General features: G+C 57.8%; 1 protein-coding gene and 1 pseudogene across 1 annotated transcript in view; one reads left to right on the plus strand and one right to left on the minus strand.

The window, feature by feature from the left end:
• The first annotated feature begins 669 nt into the window (after positions 1 to 669).
• The window catches only part of PPP1R13B (protein phosphatase 1 regulatory subunit 13B), a 41,533-nt gene continuing 17,893 nt past the window's right edge, over positions 670 to 24,309 (plus strand). The window contains exon 1 of the mRNA XM_058655291.1: positions 670 to 813. Within this exon, the coding sequence (XP_058511274.1) occupies positions 805 to 813 (9 nt within the window). The 5' untranslated portion in view covers positions 670 to 804. The remainder of the gene's footprint in view (positions 814 to 24,309) is intronic.
• LOC101516350 (large ribosomal subunit protein eL43-like) lies at positions 18,761 to 20,470 on the minus strand (annotated as a pseudogene).

Below are 24,309 nucleotides of genomic sequence, written 5' to 3' on the forward strand. Positions count from 1 at the left end.
CCGTGCCGACCCTGCTGCCAACGTGTTTAAGCACCCCAAGGACAGGCGTACACTAGGTCTGCTGGCTAAGGGTGGCGAGACTCGCTCAGGCAGCAGCTACCACGTGCCACCGCCTGCACCCTCCCTCCTAGCCCCCGGGCAGGTACCAGGAGCCCTTCCGCCTCCCAAGAAGAGATGCGCGCACGACAGCCTGAGACCGCGCAGCGGCGGCGCGGAGCCCATGGGTGCGGGGCCGGCGGTGAGTCCCGGGTCGCACCAGGACAGGCCAGGCTGCGCGCTCGGAACCACCCGGCCCGCGGCTCCCGGGGGCGCACGGCAGCCGGTGCGTCAGGGCGCAGCCCGGGTGCGGGCTCGGCCGTCCGCTCGCCACACCCGCAAGCGGCTGGGTCCGGGCGGCACCGGCGCGGGCAACTGTCCCCTGCGGGCCTCCAGCAGTCCGCAGCCCGCCGCCCCTCCCCGCGCAGCCCGCCTCCCGCAGCCCGCAGCCCCGCGCGGCCCTGGCACGGGGACGCCCGCGCGCTCCTCCCCCGCCCGCGGGAGCGCGCCCGCACCTGGCGGCCCCGCCCCCGCGCCGCCCCCGCGCCGCCCAGCCAATGGCAAGCCGCGCCGGCGCCGTGCGGGGCGACGCGCGGGGCGGGGCCCGGGCAGGGAGGCCGGCGGGCGGCGGGCGCGGCCTCGGCGGAGAGCAGCGGGCGAGGCGCTCAGGCCGGCGAGGCCGGCGGCCGGGCGTGCGGCCTGCGAGGCGGCGGGGCGTCGCCGGCGTCCTGTCAGGCGGCCGAGGCCGCCACCGCGGACCGCGCCACGATGATGCCGGTGGGTGCGGCGGCGGCGGGGTCGCCCGGGGCCGGCGGGCGGGCGGGGGCGGCGCTGTCAGCGGGCCGGCCGGGCGGCTCGCGCTCCCACGCTCGGCCCCGCGTCCCCGGCGCCCGGGCCCGTCGCGGGGGGCCGGCCTTTGTCCTTCGGGGAGGGCAGCGGCCGTGGGGCGGCCGGAGCCTGGCGTGCGTGGGCAGGGCCCGCAGCCCACGCGCGTCCCGATCCCGCGCTCGGCGGCCGGCTGCGGCTCCGGGGCCGCGCCCGGGGCGGGAGTGCCCGCGGCCCCTGCCCGCTGCCCGCCTGCCCACGCGGGGGGATCGCCGCCCCTGCCGCCGCTGGGCTCGTGTGCGGCTTCGGCCCGCCGGGTGGGGCCAGCGGCTGGGTGACCTTGAGCAGGCCTGGCGGCCCCACGCCGCGCTGGACGCCGGCTGCCCCGGTGCAGGAGGCGGCGTCCTTCCCGTGTGGTGCCCTGCTGGGCGCGGTGTCCGGCGCCGGGCTGCAGGTCCGAGCTGGGCGCGGGCTGTCCCGGTGCAGGCGTGTGGTGCCCCGCTGGGCGCGGGTTTGGGGTTTTCCTTCCCGGAAGGAAGTTTGGCAATGCGTGTTCACCCTGACGACTCTGGATGCTTCGTTTGAAAGCAGGTGTGGGGCAGCCTGGCACCGCTTCTGCATGTTAGGCCAGGGGGGAGTCTGTCATTCGGCTCCCTGCTGGGTCTGAGAGGATGCGCCGTCCTCCCTGGCTCTGAGCCTAAACCAGGTGTCCGAGCGCGCCTTGTGGTGGTGGTCTTCACATCGTTGGTGTAGGGGTGTGGTGCAGGCCACAGAGGCAGTCTTAGGGCTTTTAGGCCCTCCTAAAAGTAGCTTAGAGTGTGAATGTTAATGTTTGTAGTATATCCCCATGGTATTGGTGTGGCTAAGTCACTGATGATTCCTGTCACTTGGTTTCCAGCCACAGTTCCTTGGCTGGTGGCCTCTGGCATGGACAGCATAGGGTCAGGGTTAGGGTAGTGCTGTTTGTCTGGAAATGAGCAGACAGTGTGTGGTGGCTGGGGTGATGTGTGGTGGCCTGGGGTTGCCTCCCTGCCAGATAATCAGTGTGTGGTGGCTGGGATCACCTGCTGGCCGGGCAGGCAGTGTGTGGTGGCCTGGGTGGCCTGGGTCGCCTCCCCCACCAGGAAAAGTGGACCCTGGCGCACAACTGTGAAGAGCAAACGGAACAGACTGGCCAGGCGCTTGCTAATACAATCAGGTCTTTGTAAAGTCTTCTGTTTGCTTGTCATACAAAGTTCCTTGACTTTCCACTTTTAAACAAAGTTATATTCTGGAGTTTTCCCTGGTGAAATAGCATTGCATTCTGGGAGCTGTAATCACTTGTTAATAGATGACATTTAAAAGAAATGTTTTCAGGGCTGATGTTGCAGTGTGGGGGGTTAAATTACCAGGCCAACAGCTCACATGGGCGCCAGTTCCAGTCCCGGCTGCTCCACTTCCGATCCAGCTCCCTGATAACGCAGCTGGGAAAGCAGTCGAGGGTGCCAAGTGCTTGGGCCCCTGAAGCCACGTGCGAGAGCCTGAGGAAGCGCCTGACATTAGCCTGGCCCTGCCGCGGCTCCTGTGGCCGCTTGGGGGTGAACCAGGAGGTGGAGGGGGGGATTGTGGAGAGAGTAACTTCTTAAGGGACTGGTTGGGCCTGAGGCCTGGGGCTCTGCGCTGCCAGGAGCAGTGGATGGCCGGTCCAAGCAGGGTGGCCGTTGGCTCGCTGGGAGAACTGTGCCAAAACAGGCCGCAGAGGGGTTGGGGGGCAAAGCTGAGCTCCTCCTGCTAGTCCAGGAGTGTCGGCCGCAGGCAGGGAGGCCCGGGCTGTTGGAGCCATGAGGGCGCCGTGTTTTGGTCATGGCAGTACCAGAGGAGGAGCAGTATGCCCAGGGACTCCGTTGGGTTCTGTCCTGGGAGCCCTTCTGGCACAGCCTTGGCAGGATTGTGTTGTGTTAATTTGTGTTCAGTATTTAGCTATGCTGGCGTATGACGCGTAGGTTAAACTGCCACTTGCACTATCAGCATCCGGTATGGGTGCCAGCTGGAGTCCTGGCTGCTGTGCTTCCCATCCAGCTCCTTGGCTCGTGTGCCTGGACCAGCAGTGGAAGATGGCCCAAGTGTTTGGGTCCTATATCCCATGGGAGACCTGAAGGAGCTCCAGGCTCCTGGTTTTAATCTGGTGCAGCCCAGGCTGTCAGGGCCATTTGGGGAGTGAGACAGTGAGTGGATGATCTAACACTGTCTTCAAATAAATAACTAAGCATTTTAAAAAGTTTTAAAAGACTCTCTGTCTCTCCTCCTCTCTGCATATCTGACTTTACAATAAAAATAAATAAATCTTTAAAAATATATGTTTTTAGAGACTTACCTAGTTTTATTGGAAAGGCAAATTTACAGAGGACAGACTGAAAGCTCTTACATCTGCTGCCAATTGGCTGAAGTGGCCAGAGCTCTTGCCAGTCCAATGCCAGGAGCCAGGAGCTTCCTCTGTATCTCCCGCGTGGGTGCAGGGTCCCAAGGCTTTGGGCTGTCCTCGACTGCTTTTCCAGGCCACAAGCAGGGAGCTGGATGGGAAGCAGGGTAGCTGGGACTTGAAAATGGCGCCTGTATGGGATGTCAGTACATAGGGTAGGAGGGATAGCCTGCTACGCTATGGCACCAACACCCCCAGAAACGTTTTAAAGTACTGAAATGGGGCTGTAGTTGATGGAACACTGAGCCAGAAATAAAGATACTCTTTCTAAGCTGAATACAAATAAGGAGATTTTTTCTGAATTTCACTTGTTTAAATGTGACCTCCTGGGCCCAGCACAATGGCCTAGTGGTGGAATCCTCACTTTGCAAGCACTGGGATGCTATGTGGGTTCTGGTTCCTGTCCTAGCTGTTCCATTTCCCATCCAGCTCCCCGCTTGTGGCCTGGGAAAGCATCAGAAGACGGCCCAGAGTCTTCCAGGTCTCCCTGAACTCACATGGGAGACCTGCAGGAAGCGCCTGGCTTCAGATTGGCTCAGCTGTGGCCATTGCGACCACTTTGGGAGTGGGCTTGGTGGGGACGTGGCCCCGCGCCGTGGGCTTAGTGGGGACGTGGCCCCACACTGTGGGCTTGGTGGTTCTGTTTGTGGCAATGAGGCATTCTAGAGGTGCTAACCAGAATCTGGCTAGTTCCCACCCACCCCTGCTGGTCTTGAGTTAAGGAGAATCTGATGAGGAGTGAGTGTTTTCCCCACTGAGACCTTGGAGGCGACGTGTGTGTCCTTCCTTGCTCAGCAGGTGCTGTGCTGTGAGTAGCCTGTGCTGGCCCCTGTCTCAGCAGTCCCCGGAGCTTCACAGTTACCCTGTGTCAGTGTGGCCAGGCTGGCTGTCACCAGGCAGGAGGTGTGTGTTGGCACACTCGGGACCAGTGTCTTAGCAAAAGTGCAGCAGGATTTTGGTGTCTTGAAGTGTGGTTACTTCACAGCGGCAGGCTGCAGGGCTTGGGGAGGGCCCGAGCACACCCTGTTGTGCCACTTTGAGGCTTGACACTTTTGCTCTACTTCCCGCAGAGACGGGTGCCTGACGGGTGCCCGTTGGCACAGGGGAGCACAGGCTGCCACGCAAGACGAAGGGCTGTGTTAAGACAGATGACCGACGGATGCCCATCGGCACTGGGGAGCGCAGGCTGCCACACAGGACGAAGGGCTGCACAACGTGGCTGTGTTCCTGAAGACCCCGGAGGGTGTTCGACGTGGGGTGGACCTTTCAGCGCAGGTCTCAGGGGGCGTAACTGCTGGGGCAGGGAAAATGCCGGCTGATGTTTTGGCAGGGTCATGGTTTGTGCCAGACCTCGTGCCCTTGTTGAGGCTGCGTGGCCAGAGGAGCCAGGGGAGGCCTGTGGGTCTGGGGCATTGGGAGGGGAAGATGGAGGAGGTGATCTTGGAAAGCTGGGGGCGGGGGGGCAAGGCAGGAGGTCATAGAGCGTGCTGCAGGCTGTTACAAGGCGGCTGAAGGAGCGGCCGAGCTCTGCTGGGTGCCAGGCCCCGCACTGCCCCGTAGCAGGTACTGCCTGCTGGGCCTCTGTGGCAGATCCCGGCCTCAGGTGGAGTCAGGTCCTGGTAGTGGAGGAGGAGGAGTGGGTGGAGGAGTGCGCTAGGGCTGCCTGGCGCAGAGTGAGTGCTCCCACCCTCCCTAGTGTGCCTTCTGGCTACTTGTCGTAGTTTCCGTTTTACCAAAGTGGGAGACAGTGTGTGGGTAGTAACTCCACCCCCGGCTCAGTCCCTGTGTGCCCACAGCACCCAAGGCTGGGTCAGGCCACACCAGGAACCCAGGGCGGACTCCGGGTCTGTGTGTGGTAGGAGTCTGAGATCTCACTGAGCACCTACTACCTGCCAGTCTGCCCTGGGTCAGGAAGCTGGCACTGGGAGCAGGGCAAGGACTTGAACTCAGGGCCCGGGGATGGGGAGGAAGTGGCTCAAATGCTGGCTGAGTGCCTTTGCTCAGCCTTCAGTATTCACGCTGAGACTGGGGGCTGGCACTCAGTGTATTCTGTTGTTGGTGGTGGTGGTTTTTAAGGATTACTTATTTATTTACTTATTGGGAAGGCAGATCACATTTATAAAGGGAAGGAGAAACAGAGATTTTGCAACTGCAGATTCACTCCCCAAATGCCTGCTATGACCGGAGCTGAGCCGATCAGGAGCCAGGAGCCTCTTCCGGGTCTCCCACACAGGTGCAGGGTCCCAGGGCCTTGGGCTGTCCTCGACTGCTTTTCCAGGCCACAAGCAGGGAGCTGGGTGGAAGCAGGGCTGCTGGGACACAGCTGTGTTCACTGGGGAGTCCAGCATTGCAGGCTGCACTTTGCATCGAGTTATCTACCATCTAGGTCTGTATGGAACAAAGCTGGATGGAGCAGCTGGCCAGGCCTGACTTGGCCTGCAGGAGCCCAGGCCTGACTTGGCCTGCAGGAGCCCAGGCCTGACAACCTGCAGGAGCCCAGGCCTGACAACCTGCAGAAATCCAGGCCTGACAACCTGCAGGAACCCAGGCCTGACAACCTGCAGGAGCCCAGGCCTGACAACCTGCAGGTGCCCAGGCCTGACTTGGCCTGCAGGAGCCCAGGCCTGACAACCTGCAGGTGCCCAGGCCTGACTTGGCCTGCAGGAGCCCAGGCCTGACAACCTGCAGGAACCCAGGCCTGACTTGGCCTGCAGGAGCCCAGGCCTGACAACCTGCAGGAGCCCAGGCCTGATTTGGCCTGCAGGAGCCCAGGCCTGACAACCTGCAGGAGCCCAGGCCTGACTTGGCCTGCAGGAACCCAGGCCTGACTTGGCCTGCAGGAGCCCAGGCCTGACAACCTGCAGGAGCCCAGGCCTGATTTGGCCTGCAGGAGCCCAGGCCTGACAACCTGCAGGAGCCCAGGCCTGACTTGGCCTGCAGGAGCCCAGGCCTGACAACCTGCAGGAACCCAGGCCTGACTTGGCCTGCAGGAGCCCAGGCCTGACAACCTGCAGGAGCCCAGGCCTGACTTGGCCTGCAGGAGCCCCCACTGGGGTGGTGCAGTGGGGAGGAGGGCGGTGCTTGCATGAGCTTGTGCACGCACAGCCCAGAGTGTGAGAGAGCCAGGAAGGAAGTACGCCGGCTGGATCCCGAGATAACAGGCTGATTGCTTCAGCAGCCGGGCCTGCCCTTCCGTTAAGGCAGAGAACACTCCAGAAAGAGCAAGTGGAGGGATTGAGAGGGGAGCAGTGGCTTCTGCTCGGGCTGTGTTGGGTCTGAGCAGTCGGCAGTGTTCAACACGCGGCGGCTGTGTGTGTTCATTTATTTATTTTTGTTTGAAAGGCGGAAGTTTCCATCCACTGATTTAGTCTCCACATGGCCCCAACAATCATAGCAGGAGTGGCCTGAAGCCAGGGGCCTGGAGCATCCTCCTGCTCACCCTCGTAGGGGCCTAAGGACTTGAGCCACCCTCTGCTGCTTTCCCACACCGTAAGCAGGGAGTTGGATTGGAAATAGAGCAGTCGCGACTTGAACTGGTGTCCACATGGGATGCTGCTGCTGCAGGTGGAGGCTTAGCCTGACAGGCCGTGATAGGCTTGTTGTGTTGTGTTTCTGGCTGTGGGCTGCTACCTGGGCACCTGCCACTCGCCCCACGTGTCCCTCGTCCTCCAGGGCAGTGGCCAGGCTGCTTAGCCCCTTTGGGCATTGGGGATCTGGCATAGTTGCTGGGTGTTCTGTTTATGGAGGTGTTGGCAACTGGAATTGAGTGTGGCTCATGTTCAGCTCTGCCTGTTGAACTGGGTGGCAAACCAGTGTACAACAGTGATGTCATTCATGACCGGAGCATTCGTGGTGGAACTGGAAATGAGCAGTGTGCCTTGATGGCTTGGGATTAGCAGAGCAGATGACGCCAGGCCACGGAATGCGTGCTGGCTGTGTGGGACCTTGGTGCGGATGTGTCCTCTTCCCCTTGAGAGCAGTGGCAGTGCGCCTCCCGGGGCAGCTGAGCCGGCCCGCCCAGCTTGGGTCCGACAGAGTTGTTTCTGGGGCCTCAGCACGCCACCCTGTGTTCTGGGGCTCACTGCTCTGTGTGGCCCGGTGATCATGTGCCAGGGCCTGTGGCAGCCTGTGGAAGCAGGCGTCATCTGTTCCCACCCTTGGGACAGTGCAGGCCCCTGGCTGCCATTGCTGTCCGAGTGAACTTGAGCGGCAGGTGGAGAAGGGGCTGGGGTCTCCCTCGGCATGAAGTGTACATGAGGCCAGAGAGGGCGCCCGTGCCGCTGGCAGTCACCTGGGGCCGGGGGCTTGCCTGGCGTGTGTGGGAGTTTGAATTTGTTCCTGAGACAGATAGGAAACTGAAGGACTTTTTTATGGTAAAATATGCATAATATGAAATTTGTCCACTTAATTTCTTTGAGCAGCAGCAAGGCAGCTTCCCATCTGTTGGCTTGCTTCCTGAATGTCCTCATGACCAGAGCCAAGCTTCCGAGGCGAGGCTCAGAGCCGGAAATGCAGTCCAGGTCATCTTCCATGTGGGCAGCCAGGACCCAGCCGCTGGGGCCATCCCCTGCTGTGTCCCAGGGTGCACTGGCAGCAAGCTGGGATGAGGGGCCGGATGTGGGACCCGGACATTTTGAGTGGGATATGGGCTGTTAACTGCCAGGCTGAGTGACCCCTCATCTAGCTATGAACATGAAGATGGATCTGTTTGTTTGAAAGTGGAGTTAGAGGGAGAGACAAGGGAACTCTTCCATCTGCTGGTTCACTCCCCCACATGGCCGAAGTGCTGGGCCTGGGCCGTGCTGGAGGCAGGAGCCTGGGAGTCCATTTGCATCCCGGACATAAACGCAGGGCCCTAAGCCCTGGGGCTGGCCTCTGCTGCTTTTCCGGTCATTAACAGGTTGGAGTAGGGTGGCCTGGGCTTGACTCGGTGCCTGTATGGGATGCTGACATCAGGTGACGGCCTGCCCAACTGTACCAGGTACCAGCCCTGGAGGGTTTTTAAGCTGAGCTATAAAGTAAATTAACGTCAGAATGCTGGTCCCTTTCCTGGGGCTGAAATGGGTGTCTCAGTAGTCGTCAGAGAACCTGGGCGTTGGAGCTGCTGCCGTTTGCCGGCCTCACTCCCCGGCCTCTCCCCGTGTGTCCCGCAGCTCTGATTTCCCTCCAAGCCGCACCTGATGGTAGAGTGGCTGCAGGCGCAGCCTGAGGGAGCGGTCAGGGTGAGGTTTGTGGCTGGACAGGCTGACCCCAGTCGGCACCCAGGGTGTCACAATTACAGGTTGTGGATATGCGAGAGGTGGTAGTTAAGCTCCTCGTGGGGCGGAGTCATCAGGAGAGCAGGTAGCCCTGTGGTGCGGCAGCTGCAGTAGACGAGCTGTGCGGTGGAGATGTGGCAGGCGCGACCCTCGCAGCCAGCGAGGCGCGGGGGCAGGTCATCTGGGTGCTGTGCCTGCCCAGGCCCTCCAGAGTGGCACTTCAGTGTGTAGTTAATACTGAAGCATTAGTATACTAAGCAACACATGAGGGACCTCCAAACGTTCGTGTAAGGTGTTTTCATAGTAGGTACTCCCCAGGAACTTTTTAAAGGTTTAATTATTTGACAGAGAAAGAGAACACACACCCACTGTTCACTGCTCAGATGGCAGCAGCAGCAGCAGCAGGCGGAAGCTTCTTGCAGTTCTCCCTGTGCGTGGGGACGGTTCAGACACTCGCACCATTTCCTGGTATTTCCACATTGTGATCAAGGGGCTGGATCAGAAGTGGAGCTGCTGGGACTTGAACTGGAGTCTGTGTGAGCTGCTGGCCTTGCAGGCAGAGCCTTCACCGGCTGGTGCCTTTCCTGGGGCTGCTGAGAGCCAGTGCTGCTCTGGGCCCTCAGGCTGTGCTGGAGCCTGTGGGATGTGGGTGGTTAGGCCCAAGCCCTGCCCCTCTCATGGCCCAGGCGCCCTTGACCACATCCCAGGCTGTCAGTGGCCTCATGGGTAGTGGCCGTCATGCTGACAGTTTTGGATTTGGGCTCAACAAAGGGCTTAAGTAAATCAGTCTCAGCCTTCGGGAGGGTGTTCTCGTGAAGTGAGAACTTGTTGTTCTGCTTGGCTGGCGTCTGTGTGGAACGCCCCTGGAAAGGGTGCAGTGGGGTGAAGTGTGCCTGGACCGTCCGCTCTTGGTACTGTGCTGAGTTGCCTTAGCGGGAGGGGCGTTGTTTTTGTCTGTTTCTGATCTTGGGGGTCCCTCGGGGTGTCTTGTGTGTGGTAAGCACGTGCAAGATGCGGTGTCCTACCCCGAGCCTGCACAGCTGCCTGGTGGCCGGAGGACTTTGTCGTGAAACTGGGCCTGTGGGTGTGAGGAGACTGGGCAGTGTACTGTGGCCCACTGCGTTGTTTGCAGAGCTTCGTCTGCTGTGCTTTGTGCATAAGTAGAGAAGAGTGGTAACCCTGAGACCAGCACCCGAGAGGGAGAGCCAGTCTGCTCCGAAAGCTGTTGGGAGCAGGCACCTTGCGTCTCCTGGAGGGACCCCGTGGAAGCAGCCACTTCCTGGTTCCTTAGTGTCGGGGTGGTTCCGGCAGGCTCTTGGCCTCCTGTTTAGGAGAGATGGGGAGAGGGCCATGGAGTGAGCATAACAGTGGGGGCCTGCCCACCCTCCCGTTGCCACTTAGGGCTGGCATCCCCCTGCCAGCTCTCACATGGCTTGCCTGATAAGTCTTTGTGACCCCGGCCCTGTGTGGGACACTGGGCAGGTCTGGTCCAGGGGCAGTGCAGGTGTTGAGTGTGTGTGCCCAAGGTCAGGTGGGGCGCAAATTTGCCTGAATGAGTTGAGCAGGGACCCTGTGAGTGTGTCCAGTCCCTGTTCCACACAAGGTACAGGTTTGCTCTCTACTCTGGGCTTATGTCACACCGCAGTGTCTTGCCATAACATGACAACAAAACCAACCCAGGAGCCTGATGGTCTCTTTAGGAGCCGAGCCTCAGCTGGTGACAGTTTGTCCTTCCTGAGAGTGCTGGGCCACTGAGGCTTACAGGGACACAGGGGAGACGGGCCGTGGAGGGGGCATGATAGCAGGGGGGCTGCCCAAGCTTAGGGGACACAGCGGGGAGACGGGCCGTGGAGGGGGCATGGTAGTGGGGGGCACTCTGCTCAAGGCGGTTAAGTCAGGAGAGCTGAGCTCTGAGATTGGATTTCATGAAGAAACGAACTTGTGTGTTGTGCCAGGTTTGTTTTGTAATGTGACAGCTAATTGTCATTGGAGTCTTGGAGCCTTGCGGTAATGATAACATTGCAGGAACTTGTTTCTCGCCTTGGGCCTGGTGGTGGACGCTCTCGTGAGACGCCAGCACCTGCATCTGAAGGCTTGGGTGTGAGTCACAGCTTTGCTCTAAATTCCAGCCTGGTGCCAGTGCACACGCTGGGAGGCAGCTGGGGGCGGCTCCAGTGACGGGGTGCCTGCCAGCACCCCACAGTGTGGGTGCTCCCCGCTCCCGCCTGGCCATCATGGCCGTGTGGGGGTGTGCTCTCCACCTCGCTGTATCTGACAGAAATAAAGAGCGAAGGAAGGCACCAGGGGGCAGATGATGAGGTCGCAGCACCAAGCCCTGTGTTCGCTGTTGAGGTGGCGCCTGGCACACAGAGGGCAGGTTGTGCACAGGTGAAGTGAGGGCTGTCAGCCTTCAGGGGCGCGGGGATCACTTAGACCCTTGCTGGGTCCCCACCCACACGGTGCTGAGTGCTGTGTCCCACAGCCGCAGTGGTCTGTGCCATCTGTGCTGCCATGTCGGGCCATCCCCAGGAGCGGCTGCAGTACCCAGCACCAGGAGGCCCTCAGCAGGGTGGCTGGGGCAGCACGTGGCCCCACAAGCCACAGCTGCACCCTCAGCGCAGGCAGAAGTGGAGTCCGTTGGTGTGTGGAAGCCGCGAGTGGCCGTGTAGTGAGGAGACACGGAATGCCGAACGAGAGAGTGTGTTCGCTTGCACTGTGTGTCCTCCGGCGCTGGGCCCTGCAGCGGCTGACGGAGCCGCAGGCCGCGGCCGCCTGTCCCTGCCGTGTCCTGGCTCTGTGACCTACACTGTGTCTCCTTCCAACTCCCTTCCTCCTCCCTGCAGGAAGCTGGCGCGCTCTCAGAGGAGCACGATGCAACCGGGGAGTGAGGCGGAAGCGAATATTCTCTCACGTGAAAATACCCAATCACATTGTTAACTAAGAAAACAAACACCCACCCCCTGTTTCGTTGTGACCTGGTTGTAGAAAAGAAAAGCATTCTGCAAAGGTGTCGCAGGAGAGTATCCGCTATTGGAAGCATGATCACAAAGAACCTGAAAGAAAAGCATGTCCAGTCATTAGGGGACTCTTATTTTTTTTGCTGTTTAACTCGTAAACGCTTGTTAATTTATCACTTTCAACGTTGTGACTGGCACTGTGGTGCAGTGATTAAACTGCTGCTCCCAGACCCGTTAGTCCCACACGCATGCAGACGGGCACTGCAGCCTCGCCTGGCCTGGCCTGCCCCCCGGACCCTGGGCACGCGCATGCCGACAGGCGCTGCTGCCTGACAGGTGTGCCCACCCCTGGCGGATCCCAGCCTTCCTTTTCCAGGTCCAGCTGCCCACTGCTGTGCCCAGGAAGGCAGTGGACGGTGGCCTCAGTGGTGGGGTGCCTGTGTGGAGCTCTGGGGTTCATGCCTTCTGCCTGGTCCATTCTCCATTCACTTTGGGGAGGGAAACGGCAGATGGAAGATCGTATTTTCTGTCTTTCTCCCTGAGACACTGTTTCAAATAAATAGAGCTTTTTAAAAATGCATACTTTACTTTTCTGAAGATGCTTTTATGAGAAAGCAAGCCCAGGGAGTCGGGATGCAGCCGGTGGAGCTGCTGTTGGACTCCGGCACACAGACTGTTTGCTGGCAGTGCCCAGGGGCACAGAGGGGGGCTGCAGCACTGGGCTTCCCGATGCCCAGGAGACGTGGGCAGGAGGGGCCTGGGGCCTGGCTCAGCCCTTTGCAGGAGTGACCCAGGAGATGAAAAACCATTGTCCCTCTGCGTTTCACCACTCATTCCCCAGGGTTTCTGGCAGGACTTAAAGATACATCTGGAGGACATGTGACCCTAGGTCTCTCACTCTTAGAGCTGCTTTGGTCAGTGTGGAAGGGTGGCAGGCGGGGACGAGAGATGGGCTGGCCTTGCAGGGCCCCGGGGAGCTGAGGAGGCCTTCTCGCCCTCCTGTCTCGCCTGCCTTCTGCTGTGGTCTCTTGTGTCAGCTCTCTGCAGAGGACTCCTCAAAGCCTGGGAGGCCGTGTGCTTTGAGGGAACCAGTGCAAGCTTGGGAGCCGGTCAGACGAGCGTGCAGGCACTGTGGGGACTGGGATGGGAGCTCAGCATTTTCCAGATCCGGGCTTCTGTCTGGGAAGTGAAAGCCAGGGTTCCGGTTCCGGTTCCGGTTCCTTTGAGTCGCACGGCTGAGACCGGCACTTCTTTTCTAGCTCCTCAGATAAGAGAGGGAGGCAGCTCGGGGACCCTCAGGCGAAGGCGGGGTGGCTGTGCCCGGGGACACGGCGCTCCCCCTGGCAGTGCCCTGCGCCAGCGCCGGCTCCCCGCGCTCTCCTGAGCCCTTCCCCTTGCCGTATCCTCTCGGTCTATGCAGAGCAGCCGGAGCGAAGACCAAACCCAGAGGGCAAAATTGGCCATTTTTTTCTTCTTCTTCAAATGGGTTCTGTGTGAGCTTTTATTTTTTTTTAAACATTTGAATAGCAGAATCAGTCTCTCTCACACACACACTGAATGAGTCAACAAGAGAGAAAAAGATTTATTTTTTTAAAAGATTTATCTATTTTTCTTGTAAAGTTAGGTATATACAGAGAGGAGGAGAGACAGAGATATCTTCTGTCTGATGATTCACTCCCCAAGTGACCGCAGCGGCCGGTGCTGCGGCAATCCGAAGCCGGGAGCCCAGATCCTCTTCTGGGTCTCCCACGCAGGTGCAGGGTCCCAAGGCTTTGGGCTGTCCTCAGCTGCTTTCCCAGGCCACAAGCAGGGAGCTGGATGGGAAGCGGGGCTGCTGAGATTAGATCCCAGCGTGTTCAAGGTGAGGACTTTAGCTACTAGGCCACGGCGCTGGGCCCGAGATTTGTATGTCATTGAATAGTTCATTTCGCAAGTGGCTACAGCAGTTGGAGCTCTGTCTGGGTCTCCCAGGAAGACAGGAGGGGCCCACATGTGTGGCCCATCATTCACTGCCTCTTAGGTGCCTTAGGGAGCCAGATAGAGGTGTGGAGTAGCCGGGACTCAGACGGCGGTGCGACGAGGAGTGTAGGTATTACTGGATGCAGCACCCCTCCCTCAATCGTGGCATTAAGAAATACCTGATATATTTGAAAGACAGAACATGGGGTAGGGAGAGCCGGCAGGTGGCACCGCTGGTTCACTCCCTGAATGGCCTCGACAGCCGGGGCTGGACGAGTCTGAAGCCAGGGGCAGGGGCTCCTCCTGGTCTCCCACGTGGGTGGCAGAGACCCAGGTACCTGGGCTGCGATCAGCTGCCTTCTCAGGTGCGTTGGCAGAAAGCTGGGTGGGAGCGGAGCAGCCAGGACTGGAAAGTGTGATTGGGGTGCAGGTGTTGCAAGCCGTGGCTTCCTGCCGCTCGGCACCACGGTGCCAGCCCCAAGATGTGCTTAGCTCAGACTCCTCCGAGCAAAAACCCAGCTGGAAGCTTCCCTCTCATTTCTGACTCTTGTTAAGAGTTGGAGAGGAGAGACAGCATGCTGCAGTGTGAAATGTTTCATCTACCGGTTCACTTTCCGAATGGCAGAAATGGCCAGGGCTGGGCAGGCCGGCCCCAGGAGGCAGGAGCTTCTCAGGTCCTGCAGTGAGGGCAGGGGTTCAAGCACCCTGGCGGGGAGCTGTGTGGCAGGACAGCAGCCAGGCTCATAGGAGATGCTGCACACAGTGCTGTCTGGTCCTTGCTTTCCTGACCTTGGCTTCCAGTCACGGCCCAGCTGGACGTGGCGGCCGCAGTCTTGGCCGTGTGCCTTCTGCCCCAGGGCCTTGGTGCTAGCTTCCTGTTGGAGTGCTCTTACTTGGGCTCTGTCATTTCCTGCACAGAGGTGTTTTTCTAGCTTCCTTATTGAATACAAAGGGACTGCATACCCGTCCCCCTTTTCCGGCTTTGTTTTCCTCTGTGATGTGTGTGGCCGCCTGCTGTCCCTGCGCCAAGCAGTCTGGCGGGAACTCTGCGGAGGGGGCCCTGCGCTCTCCCCAGGTTCGGGTGGAGCCGAGGAGCACTCAGCTGGGTCAAGTGTGTTTCGCAGTCCAGCCGAGGGGCGGTAGGCCTGTGTGAGATGGGGAGGCCCCTGGGGCGTGGAGGTGGCTGCCCCCCCCTTCTCTGGGCACTCAGCTCCCTGATGTGACAGCCTGTGGACAGTCAGGCGTTCACCAGTCCTGGAGTGTGACAGTGCTCTGCTGTCCGAGTGGACCCCAGCCCCAGGACCAGGCCGGGTTCCCACGGGAGGTGAATTCCCGCGGGAAGGCACCAGTGGCTTCCGTGTGCTGTCCTTGCACGGGAATGTTTCGTCTGTTGACTGTCTTCACCTCTGACTGTCACAGTGACACTTAGTGGGCTCTTCCATAGTCGTGCCCACGGTGTTTTGCTTCTCAAAAGCGAGTGTATATTGCACGTATGCAGTGAGTTCTCTGTACCGGCGTGGCTTGACTGTGGTGTTGTCTTGCAGTTTCGGGGGAAGCGTGCTCTTTCCCTGTGGCTTTGGGGCCATGGTCAGTGCTGGCGGGTCAGAGCCTGGGAGTCAGACAGTCCCACGCCCATTCGCTCACATGTGCAGCTCTGCCCGGGGCCACCTGCTGCGGCTGCTGCTGTGCCTCCCAGTAGGCGGTTTGTGAGGGACACCTGGGACAGGCCGTTTGGGATTGAGTATCTTGTCACAAATGTCACTGTGATTTAAGGATTTAACTAGGCTCACTAATGGCAGCTTTTGAAAAGAAGAAACTTGGGTCTGTGTGTTGTATCGCAGATAGTCCTCATGAGCGTAACCGTGAAGATGGCATTCATATGGAAACATTTTTAAACTTCTAGATTGCACTTTTTTAAGGATTTATTAATTTTTTAATTACAAAGTCAGATATACAGAGAGGAGGAGAGATAGAGAGGAAGATCTTCCGTCCGATGATTCACTCCCCAAGTGAGCGAAACAGCCGGTGTTGTGCCGATCCAAAGCCAGGAACCAGGAACCTCTTCCGGGCCTCCCACGTGGGTGCAGGGTCCCAAAGCTTTGGGCCGTCCTTATCCTTGACTGCTTTCCCAGGCCACAAGCAGGGAGCTGGATGGGAAGTGGAGCTGCCGGGATTAGAACCGGCGCTCATATGGGATCCCAGCGTGTTGAAGGCAAGGAGTTTAGCCGCTAGGCCACCGTGCTGGGCCCTAGGTTGCACTTTTTAAAGTTAGTAGATTTAGGTGTCTTCTGTTGTTTAAAAGGGACCGAAGCAGGAGCGTGGACTGTGCATGCTGCAAGGGCCACGTCCCGGGGCCGTGTTCTGCTCTCCCAGGCAGGCATAATGACAGGGAGCTGGATCACAAGTGGGGCTCTGGGACTCGAGCCTGTGTCCACATGGGTGCCAGTCACGGGCGGTGGCTTAGTCAGCTGTACCTCGTGCTTCTGAGCTTCCACTTGTAATTCAGCATGGTTTTTGTTTGTTTTCAGATGAAGACATTTGCGTTTAATCTTCATTTTATTTTTAAAGATTTACATGGGGGAGAGAGAAGTTTTCATTTGTTGGGTAGTTGTTATTCGTAGTCGGGACTGGTTAGGGTCTGGGACCCAGGAGCTTCTTCCAGGATTGCTCCATGTGGGTGATGGTGGCCCAGGTGCTCGGGCCGCCCTCTGCTTTCCCCTGGCAGTGAGCTCAGAAGGGGAGCACCCACAGGTGTCGGTATCACGGGGCAGCTCATACTCTGTCGCCACAACACTGACCGTGAGTCTTCACTTGAAGAGGAAGAAGCGGAGAAGTGGAGACAGGAGAAGGTTGTGTTCTGTCTGCTCCCAGACGGGCAGCACAGCCCAGGCTGGGCCACGGCAAAGCAGGCCGCTCCATCCGGTTCCCCCATGTGCGTGCTCACAGCTGCTCTGCTGGCACACCCACGGATGTTAGTGGGGCTGCCGTGGATGCTGAGTAGCTGGGACAGGTGCCTGGTTTGTAAGCAGTGGCTGAGCCTGTCACACCAGCGGCAGCCCTGGCAGTAGGGCGTGGGTGCAGCAGTTACTGAACAGTGCAAACACTGGACTTTTTCTCCCAAGGAACTCACCTAATTAGGTGAGCATTTATCTGTGATACCCTTTGCGACGGCTCTTTTGTTGGCAGTCCTACCACGGCTCCTGTCATCAGTGTGTGAGTGTAGCTGCCACGGCCTGAGAACACACATGTGAGTAGCGCGGAGCAGTTCAGCTCCGGGGGCGGGAACCCATTACTCCTGCCTCTCCACAGATGGGGGTGTTTTGAGAACAGTAACAGTATTAACAACAAAGCAGAAACTGGACCCAGTGAGTGTGGAAAAACACACACTCGCTGTGGGCTGTGCCCTGCCTCTGTTTGCACACTCACTGTGGGCTGTGCCCTGCCTCTGTTTGCACACTCGCTGTGGGCTGTGCCCTCCCTCTGGTTGCACACTCGCTGTGGGCTGTGCCCTGCCTCTGTTTGCACACTCGCTGTGGGCTGTGCCCTCCCTCTGGTTGCACACATATCCTAATTTTGTCTTGGAGCACCATGGCATGGAGAGTCTTCACTGTTGTGTGTCTTTGGGCGTGATTCTGCAAACGTGGCCTTCAGGGATATGGCCGCTGATTATCTCTCTTTCCTACTGTTCCTGCTGGCACAAAGAGCAGTACTAAGTTTTTGGTGTTTAAAGATATTAAAAACGGGAATTGTACATATGGATGTATAGTGTTAAATATTTACAGCTTCCTTTTTATTAAAGATCTATTTGTTTTATTTGGAAGAATTAGAAGGAGAAAGAGAGAGCTGCTGATTCACTCCCAAGTGGCTGCAACAGCTGAGCTGGGGCCAGTAACTTCTTCCAGATCTCCCACGCGGGGGCAAGGACGCAAGGACTTGGGTGGGCCGTTTTCCACTGCTTTCCCAGGCTGATGGCAAGGGGCTGCATCAGAAGCAGAACAGCTGGGAAGCTGGAGGGCAGACAAAGGGGTAATGTGCTGTGTCATGATGCTGGACCCTACAGTTGTTGCTGCACCCCCAGATCAGCCTGTTCCTGCTGCTAGTACCCCATCTGCCTTGCTCTGCCCCTGGCCGCCACGACCCACCTCTCACAGCCTCGTGCACTGTGGGCCTCTCAGCTGGGGGTCACACGGCATGCGGCCTGTTTGTAATGCAATGTTGGCTTTGTCCCTTTGTGGGTCCGGGCGCTCCCTCACATGGGAGCACCACCTGGGATTGGCCATTTATCCATTTGGGAGGTTTACATTTTTTTAATATAAATTAACCCATTTATTATTGCCGGAGTCCAGCTCCAGCCGAGAGTTCGGAGCTCGGGAAGGGTGCGTGGAGTCGGCGATAAAGAAAGACACAGACACTGACACTTGGTGCGTTCTTGCCTGTTCCCACCTGGGCTTACCCGTTCTCACCCGTTCTTGCCTGTTCCCACCTGGGCTTACCCGTTCTCACCCGTTCTTACATGATCCTGCACACAGCCCAAGAAAAGGCTGTCCTTTTTATTTACTCAGACACCTCACAAGCCTCTGCACAAGTAACTAATTATTTTGCTTTTTCTTCATGACTCAGGGGCGTGTACAGTCATTTGGCCACTCCGTCTGCACTTCAAGGCTAAGCAGGCATCTCAAAAGATAATTCTGAGCAAGCCATTATTCACTCTTTAACAGTAGCTATGGAGCAACAGCCAGGACTCCAAGGTCAAGGCACGTGCGATCATCCGCCAACCAGTACCACATTCTCATCACGTTTTTCACTTACACAAACCACCCATCATCTAACAGGAAAACAGGCCACAGGGGGAAAAAACCTCCAAAACAGAAATCCCAAACACAGAATTCCCCCCACAACTACAGACTCCACAATTCCATAAACAATGAGACAACAATCAAAAGCATCCTTCTCTAATGAAAGCATTCCCAGTTCCTTCAGTCAAAAGTCACAGAAGCAGCTAAAACAGTTATACTCTCCAGGCTCCAAAAAATTGCGAAGACAGGCTGGCCTTGGAGATGACAGCAGCCACACTCATTGCCATAGCAGCCTCAGCTCTCACTCCCATCACTTGCATTCCCGTGGGTCCACTGGGTGCTACCTGACTGGCCAGACCCTGGAAAGGAGGCAGATCCGCCTCACCTGTGACCTCCTGTCTTCCTGTTGCCTCCTGGCCTTGAACCAGCCACCATCTTAGGGCAGGGCATTCGTGCAGTGCTCCCAACATATTATAAGCTGTTGAGGTCTCCAAGGTGGCACCTCTGCTGGTCTTTCAACTCCTTCAGTCTTCTGATCGCAGACTTGACTGTGATGGCGGAAGTGGTGTTGTAGGTCCAGGCGCCCCCGGCCACCGTCTTCATGCAGGAGCCACAGTACCAGATGCCCACGGCGCGCCTCTTCATCTTGGTTTTGCCACCGAAGGAGCAGGTGTACTTGGTGTGCTCGCTGATTTCAATCTTCTTCACCATCTTCCAGAGGGAGCGCCATAGCGGGTCCTTCATTTACCCACAATCCCGAGCTTCTTGGTGTGTTTAGCCGTGTCGACGCCACCGAGGTCTGAGCCCAGAGAGCTGTTTCCATTTTTTTACTGTTACAAATAATGCTGCTAGGAACATTCATGTATAAACACATTTTAAGTTATCTTGGTAAAACAATGGAAAGATATTTCTTTTTTTTTTTTTTAAAGATTTATTCATTTTATTACAGCCAGATATACACAGAGGAGAAGAGACAGAGAGGAAGATCTTCCGTCCGATGTTTCACTCCCCAAGTGAGCCGCAACGGGCCGATGCGCGCCGATCCGAAGCCAGGAACCAGGAACCTCTTCCGGGTCTCCGACGCGGGTGCAGTGTCCCAATGCATTGGGCCGTCCTCAACTGCTTTCCCAGGCCACAAGCAGGGAGCTGGATGGGAAGTGGAGCTGCCGGGATTAGAACCGGCGCCCATATGGGATCCCGGGGTGTTCAAGGCGAGGACTTTAGCCGCTAGGCCACGCCTCCGGGCCCGAAAGATATTTCTTTAAAAATATATCCAATACAGGAATATATCTAGTTGAATTTTGCAAATCAATATATAGAAAGAAGTTTATTCTGGGCCCAGTATGCTAGCCTAGCAGCTAAAGTCCTCAACTTGCACGCGTGAGAATCCCATGTGGGTGCCGGGTTCTAATCCCTGTGGCACCACTTCCCATCCAGCTCCCTGCTTGTGGCTTGGGAAAGCAGTTGAGGATGGTCCAAAACCTTGGGACCCTGCACCTGTGTGTGAGACCTGGAAGAGGCTCCTGGCTCCTGGCTCCAGATCGGCACAGCACCGGCTGTTGCGCTCACTTGGGGAGTGAATCATCGGACGGAAGATCTTCTCTGTCTCTCCTCTCTGTATATCTGCCTTTCCAATAAAAGTAAATAAATCTTTAAAAAAAGAAGAAGTTTATTCTGAGAGTTGTTGACATATGTTAAGTTGAAAAGTCTGAGAAAATTCAGTTAAATGATTTATATCAGTTTATTTGAAGATCTTAACTGATAAACAAATAATGGCTGGACTCAGAGTTCTGGTTCTCATGTGCAATGATGAGAAAAAAACTGGCTTTCACTTTGCAAGTGAGAGATGTAATTCTTTTTTTTTTTGAAGATTTATTTATTTAGGGGTGTGAGCGTTGGGGGCCTCAGACACTGGATGTCTGAATGAAGTCAGCAGTTTGCAGCTGGGTTGACTGTGTTGCACATTCCTGTGGGGTTTGACAGTGAAGTTCACCAATGAGCTGGCCCCACCTGTCCGCGTCCCCGCCCTGCGAGCTGCTGCAAGCTGTGTGTGCCGGCCCCGTCGTGTTGCTCTGCCCAGGCTCTGCAGTAGCAGGGGGCGCCGGGCACCGGCTGCCGCGGCTCCCACTCAGCACTGTATGCTGAGCGTGTCTCCCTGTGTCTCTGGCCTGGATGGGTCATCGTGTTCGCTGGCGGGAATACTTGTCTGAAGGCCGCTCTGGGTCGGGCAGGTACAGCTGCTGTGAATACACGCAGGCGCATTGGTGTGGATGTCTCCTTGCGGTAACCGTAACGGAGCACATTTCTTGGTCTCAGGGTGGAAGTATATTCAGTTGTGTGAGAAACTGCCAGCTGACTTCCAACATTGCCATGCCAGTTGGCAACCCCACCAGCAGGTTGCTCTGCCCCACAGCTCTAGCATTTGGTGAAGTCATTGTTTTGGATTTGGCTTAATTGGTATACAGTGGCATCTCATTATTTCATTAAAGTATTTATGGGAGGAGCTGGTGCAGTGGCATGATGGGCTCACCCTCCCCTTGTGGTGCCAGCGTCCCATATGGGCATTGGTCCTGGTCCCGGTGCTCCACTTTTCCAATCCAGTTCCCTCTGACGTGCCTGGGAAAGCATGTCTCTGTACCCTGCGGAAGCCCAGATGCAGCTCTGGCCTTCAGGCCAGCCCAGTTCTGGCCATGTCACTTGGGGAGTGAAACATTGGGTGGAAGATTTTCTCTCTGTGTGTGTAGCTCTGCTTTTCAAATGAAAACAAATAGGGCCTAGCGCGGTAGCTTAGTGGGAGAAGTAATTTTGCACACACCAGGATCCCACATGGGTGCCGGGTTCTAATCCTGGCAGCCCTGCTTCCCGTCCAGCCCCCTGCTTGTAGCCTGGGAAAGCAGTTGAGGACAGTCCAAAGCCTGGGACCCTGCACCTGCGAGGGAGACCTGGAAGAGGCTCCTGGCTCCTGGCTTCAGATTAGCTCAGCTCCGACCATTGTGGTCACTTGGGGAGTGAATCAGCAGACAAAAGATCTTTCTCTGTGTGTATCTGCCTTTCCAATAAAATAAATAAATCTTTAAAGAATAAATAACTAGACAATATTTGAGAGATGGGGGAAGTGGAGCGGTCTCCTCCTGACTGAGCCAGTCTGCAGATGAGGGCAGGTGCTCTGACCGCCTGGTCTCGGCGGCCTAGGCCTCAGCAGCTGCCGCCCATCAGCAAGAAGGTGCCTCCTCCCGGGCCCTGGGCATCCCAGCTGTTGCCTTCAGGGTGCCAGATGTCTGCCTGTGCTGCTTAAGATCTATTTATTTTTATCAGAAAGGCCGATTTACAGAGAAAAAGAGAGACAGACAGAAAGATCTTCCATCCACAAACTCATTTCCCAAAAGGCTGCCACAGCCGGAGTTGAACTGAGCTGACCAGGAGCCAGGAGCAGCTTCTTGGTCTCCCACGTGGGTGCGGGGCCCAGGTGCTGGGCCGTCTTCCATTGCTTTTCCCAGGCCATTGGGGAACTGGGTCAGAAGTGGAGCCGTCGCAGCTCGGCGTGCTGAGCCCCTGCTGTTTGTCTGTTGCGTGGACTCCAGCGTGGTCGCAGCATGACCTCTGCGCTTGTAGTGTTCTGGAGTGGCCTTTGTCACCTCCGCAGCCTGGAGGCGTGCCACATCAGAGCATAAGGAGAGCCTCACCAAGTATGCCTTCCGGGGAGCTTCAAGAAGGTCGGTGGGGGCTTAGGGTCTGTTTTGTGTTTCCAGAAATGATGTGTTAGGGCTGGCCTTGTCGTGCAGTGGGCCAGGCTGTTGCCTGCCACCCTGCCATCCCTAGGGGTCCCAGTTCAGGTCCTGGCTGCTCCACTCCTGGCTCAGCTCCCAGCTAATTGTCCGGGAGGGCAGTGGAGGATGAGCCAAGTGTTTGGGCCCTTGAGCCCATGTGGAGACTCTGCGGGAGCGCTTGGCTTTGGTCTGCTTCTACCCTGGCAGCTGCCGTCACCTGGGGAGTGAACTAGCAGCCTCTCTCTCTCTGTGACACTGACTTGCAGATAAATAAATACATCCTGTTACCAGCTCACGTTAGTGGGAGGGAGACTGTAAATGCTGGAGTACATACTTTTACAGATAATCTAAAGCCAGCAGCCATACGGGACATCAGCACTACGCCTTATCTGCTTTGTTTTTGGTGGCACAGGCTGACGGACTCACACTGGTACCCGGTGGTGAGGGGTGTGCTGATGGACGCGCACTGGTGCCTGGTGGTGAGGGGTGCGCTGACGGACGCACGCTGGTGCCCGGTGTGCCCTTCCACGTTCAGTTGTGCATTACATAGTTAAAGCAGTGGTTTGAACCGCACAGAACTGATGTGCTGTTGTGGGTGTCATGTGGCAAGTGGTTAGGGCTGTGCTGCTTCAGATTCAGCCTCGCCTGTGTCCCGACAGGCAGGTGAATGTGTACTGGCAGGCTGACTTTCTGTTTGGTTGGGGGATTTTTCCCCCCTCCCGTCAGCATCCTAAGGGGAATTGTGGTTTTTGGAGTTAACAGCTTGGAGTCATCTTGCTAACAAGTTGAACCTGTTTCTCACCCCGCTGCCCTGCAGTGCCACCTGGTGGAAGGAAGGTGTGTGTGCAGGACTATGTCGGCCAATTTTTGGGAACTTTTTATTTCTCCCGGACATTGAGTCAGTGAGAGGAGGACAGGTTCCGGCTGTCCTGTCTCGTTGAGACCTTGGAGAGCCTCGGCAGGGTCTTCCCCTCATGGCTGCGAGCACCTGTTGTCCAGAGATGGGCACTGTGTCATTGGGCGGCGGGTCTCTGGCATGCCTGCCCTGTGCTGGGCCCTGGCAGCACAGCAGGCCCAAGTCTGGTGTGCATGGTGCTAGGCAGCTTCAAGCCAGGCAGTGATGGGATGGAGCTGTTTAGGTGGGCTAGACGGAGACCATCGGAACAGAGGCCTGGAGCGGTCAAGAGCACTGGCCACAGTGGGTTAGGGTTAGGCGTGGCTGGCTCTGCTGGAGGCAGCATGGCAGGGCCAGTGTGTCTGGATCAGGGGAGTGGCAGGGCTGTGCTCCGCTGGGCTCCTCGGACCGGGAAGCAACCTGGGGAAGGGGAGTGGACCCTTTGGGGCCCTTCCCTGACCTCCTGCCTGCAAGGTGCCCTTGGGTCCCAGAGGTCCAGCACCTGGTGTGCTGTGAGGCAGGCTGGGCCAGCTCTGCTCCTGTGTGGTGGCATGGGCGAGCCCCTGAGATGCACAGCCAGCCCTTGCTTGGCTGCCCCTGCCACACTCAGGTTTCTGAGACTTTAGTCCATTTTTAAAACTCTGTACTTGAGAGGCAGAGAGCTGTTCTGCAGGGCTGAGTGGAACCAGGAGGTGGGAGCTCGGGTGAGGCTGTACCACAATGTCCACGGCTTTGGGCCAGGGTTGTTAGCTCCTTGGGAACATGCTGGCATGTGAGGTGTGGGCATTTTAGTTGCGCAGATGTCATTCATGGGTGCCTTCTTGCCCCCTCTCTGAGCTGAGGTGCCCGCTGCCCATGTAGCCAGCACTGGGCTGTCCAGGAGCGGCTGTCAGCATGTTTTCTGGTGACTTGTAGTTCACAGTTTTGTCTAATACTGTTCTCTTTTGGGATTTTCCTCTGTGGACTTCAGAAGCAGCTTTCCTAGATCCAAAAGCTAATTGGGAAGGCATCTGCCCGGGGAGGGGGGCCTGTCGGGGAAGGGGGAGGGAGAGGGGGTCTGCTGGGGGGAAGGGGCTGCCGGGTGGGTGTCTGGAGGGAGGGCTGCCGGGTGGGTGTCTGGAGGGAGGGCTGCCGGGGGAGGGGGGCCTGTTGGGGGAGGGAGGGCTGCCAGGGGAGGGGGCCTGTTGGGGGAGGGAGGGCTGCTGGGGGAGGGGGGCTAGGGGAGGGAGGGCTGCCGGGGGAGGGGGGCTAGGGGAGGGAGGGCTGCCGGGGGAGGGAGGCTGGGGGGGGCTGCCGGGGAGGGGGCTAGGGGAGGGGGACTGCCGGGGAGGGGGCTAGGGGAGGGGGGCTAGGGGAGG

Source organism: Ochotona princeps, chromosome 26 (assembly GCF_030435755.1).
Source record: "Ochotona princeps isolate mOchPri1 chromosome 26, mOchPri1.hap1, whole genome shotgun sequence".
Classification (NCBI taxonomy): Eukaryota; Metazoa; Chordata; class Mammalia; order Lagomorpha; family Ochotonidae; genus Ochotona; species Ochotona princeps.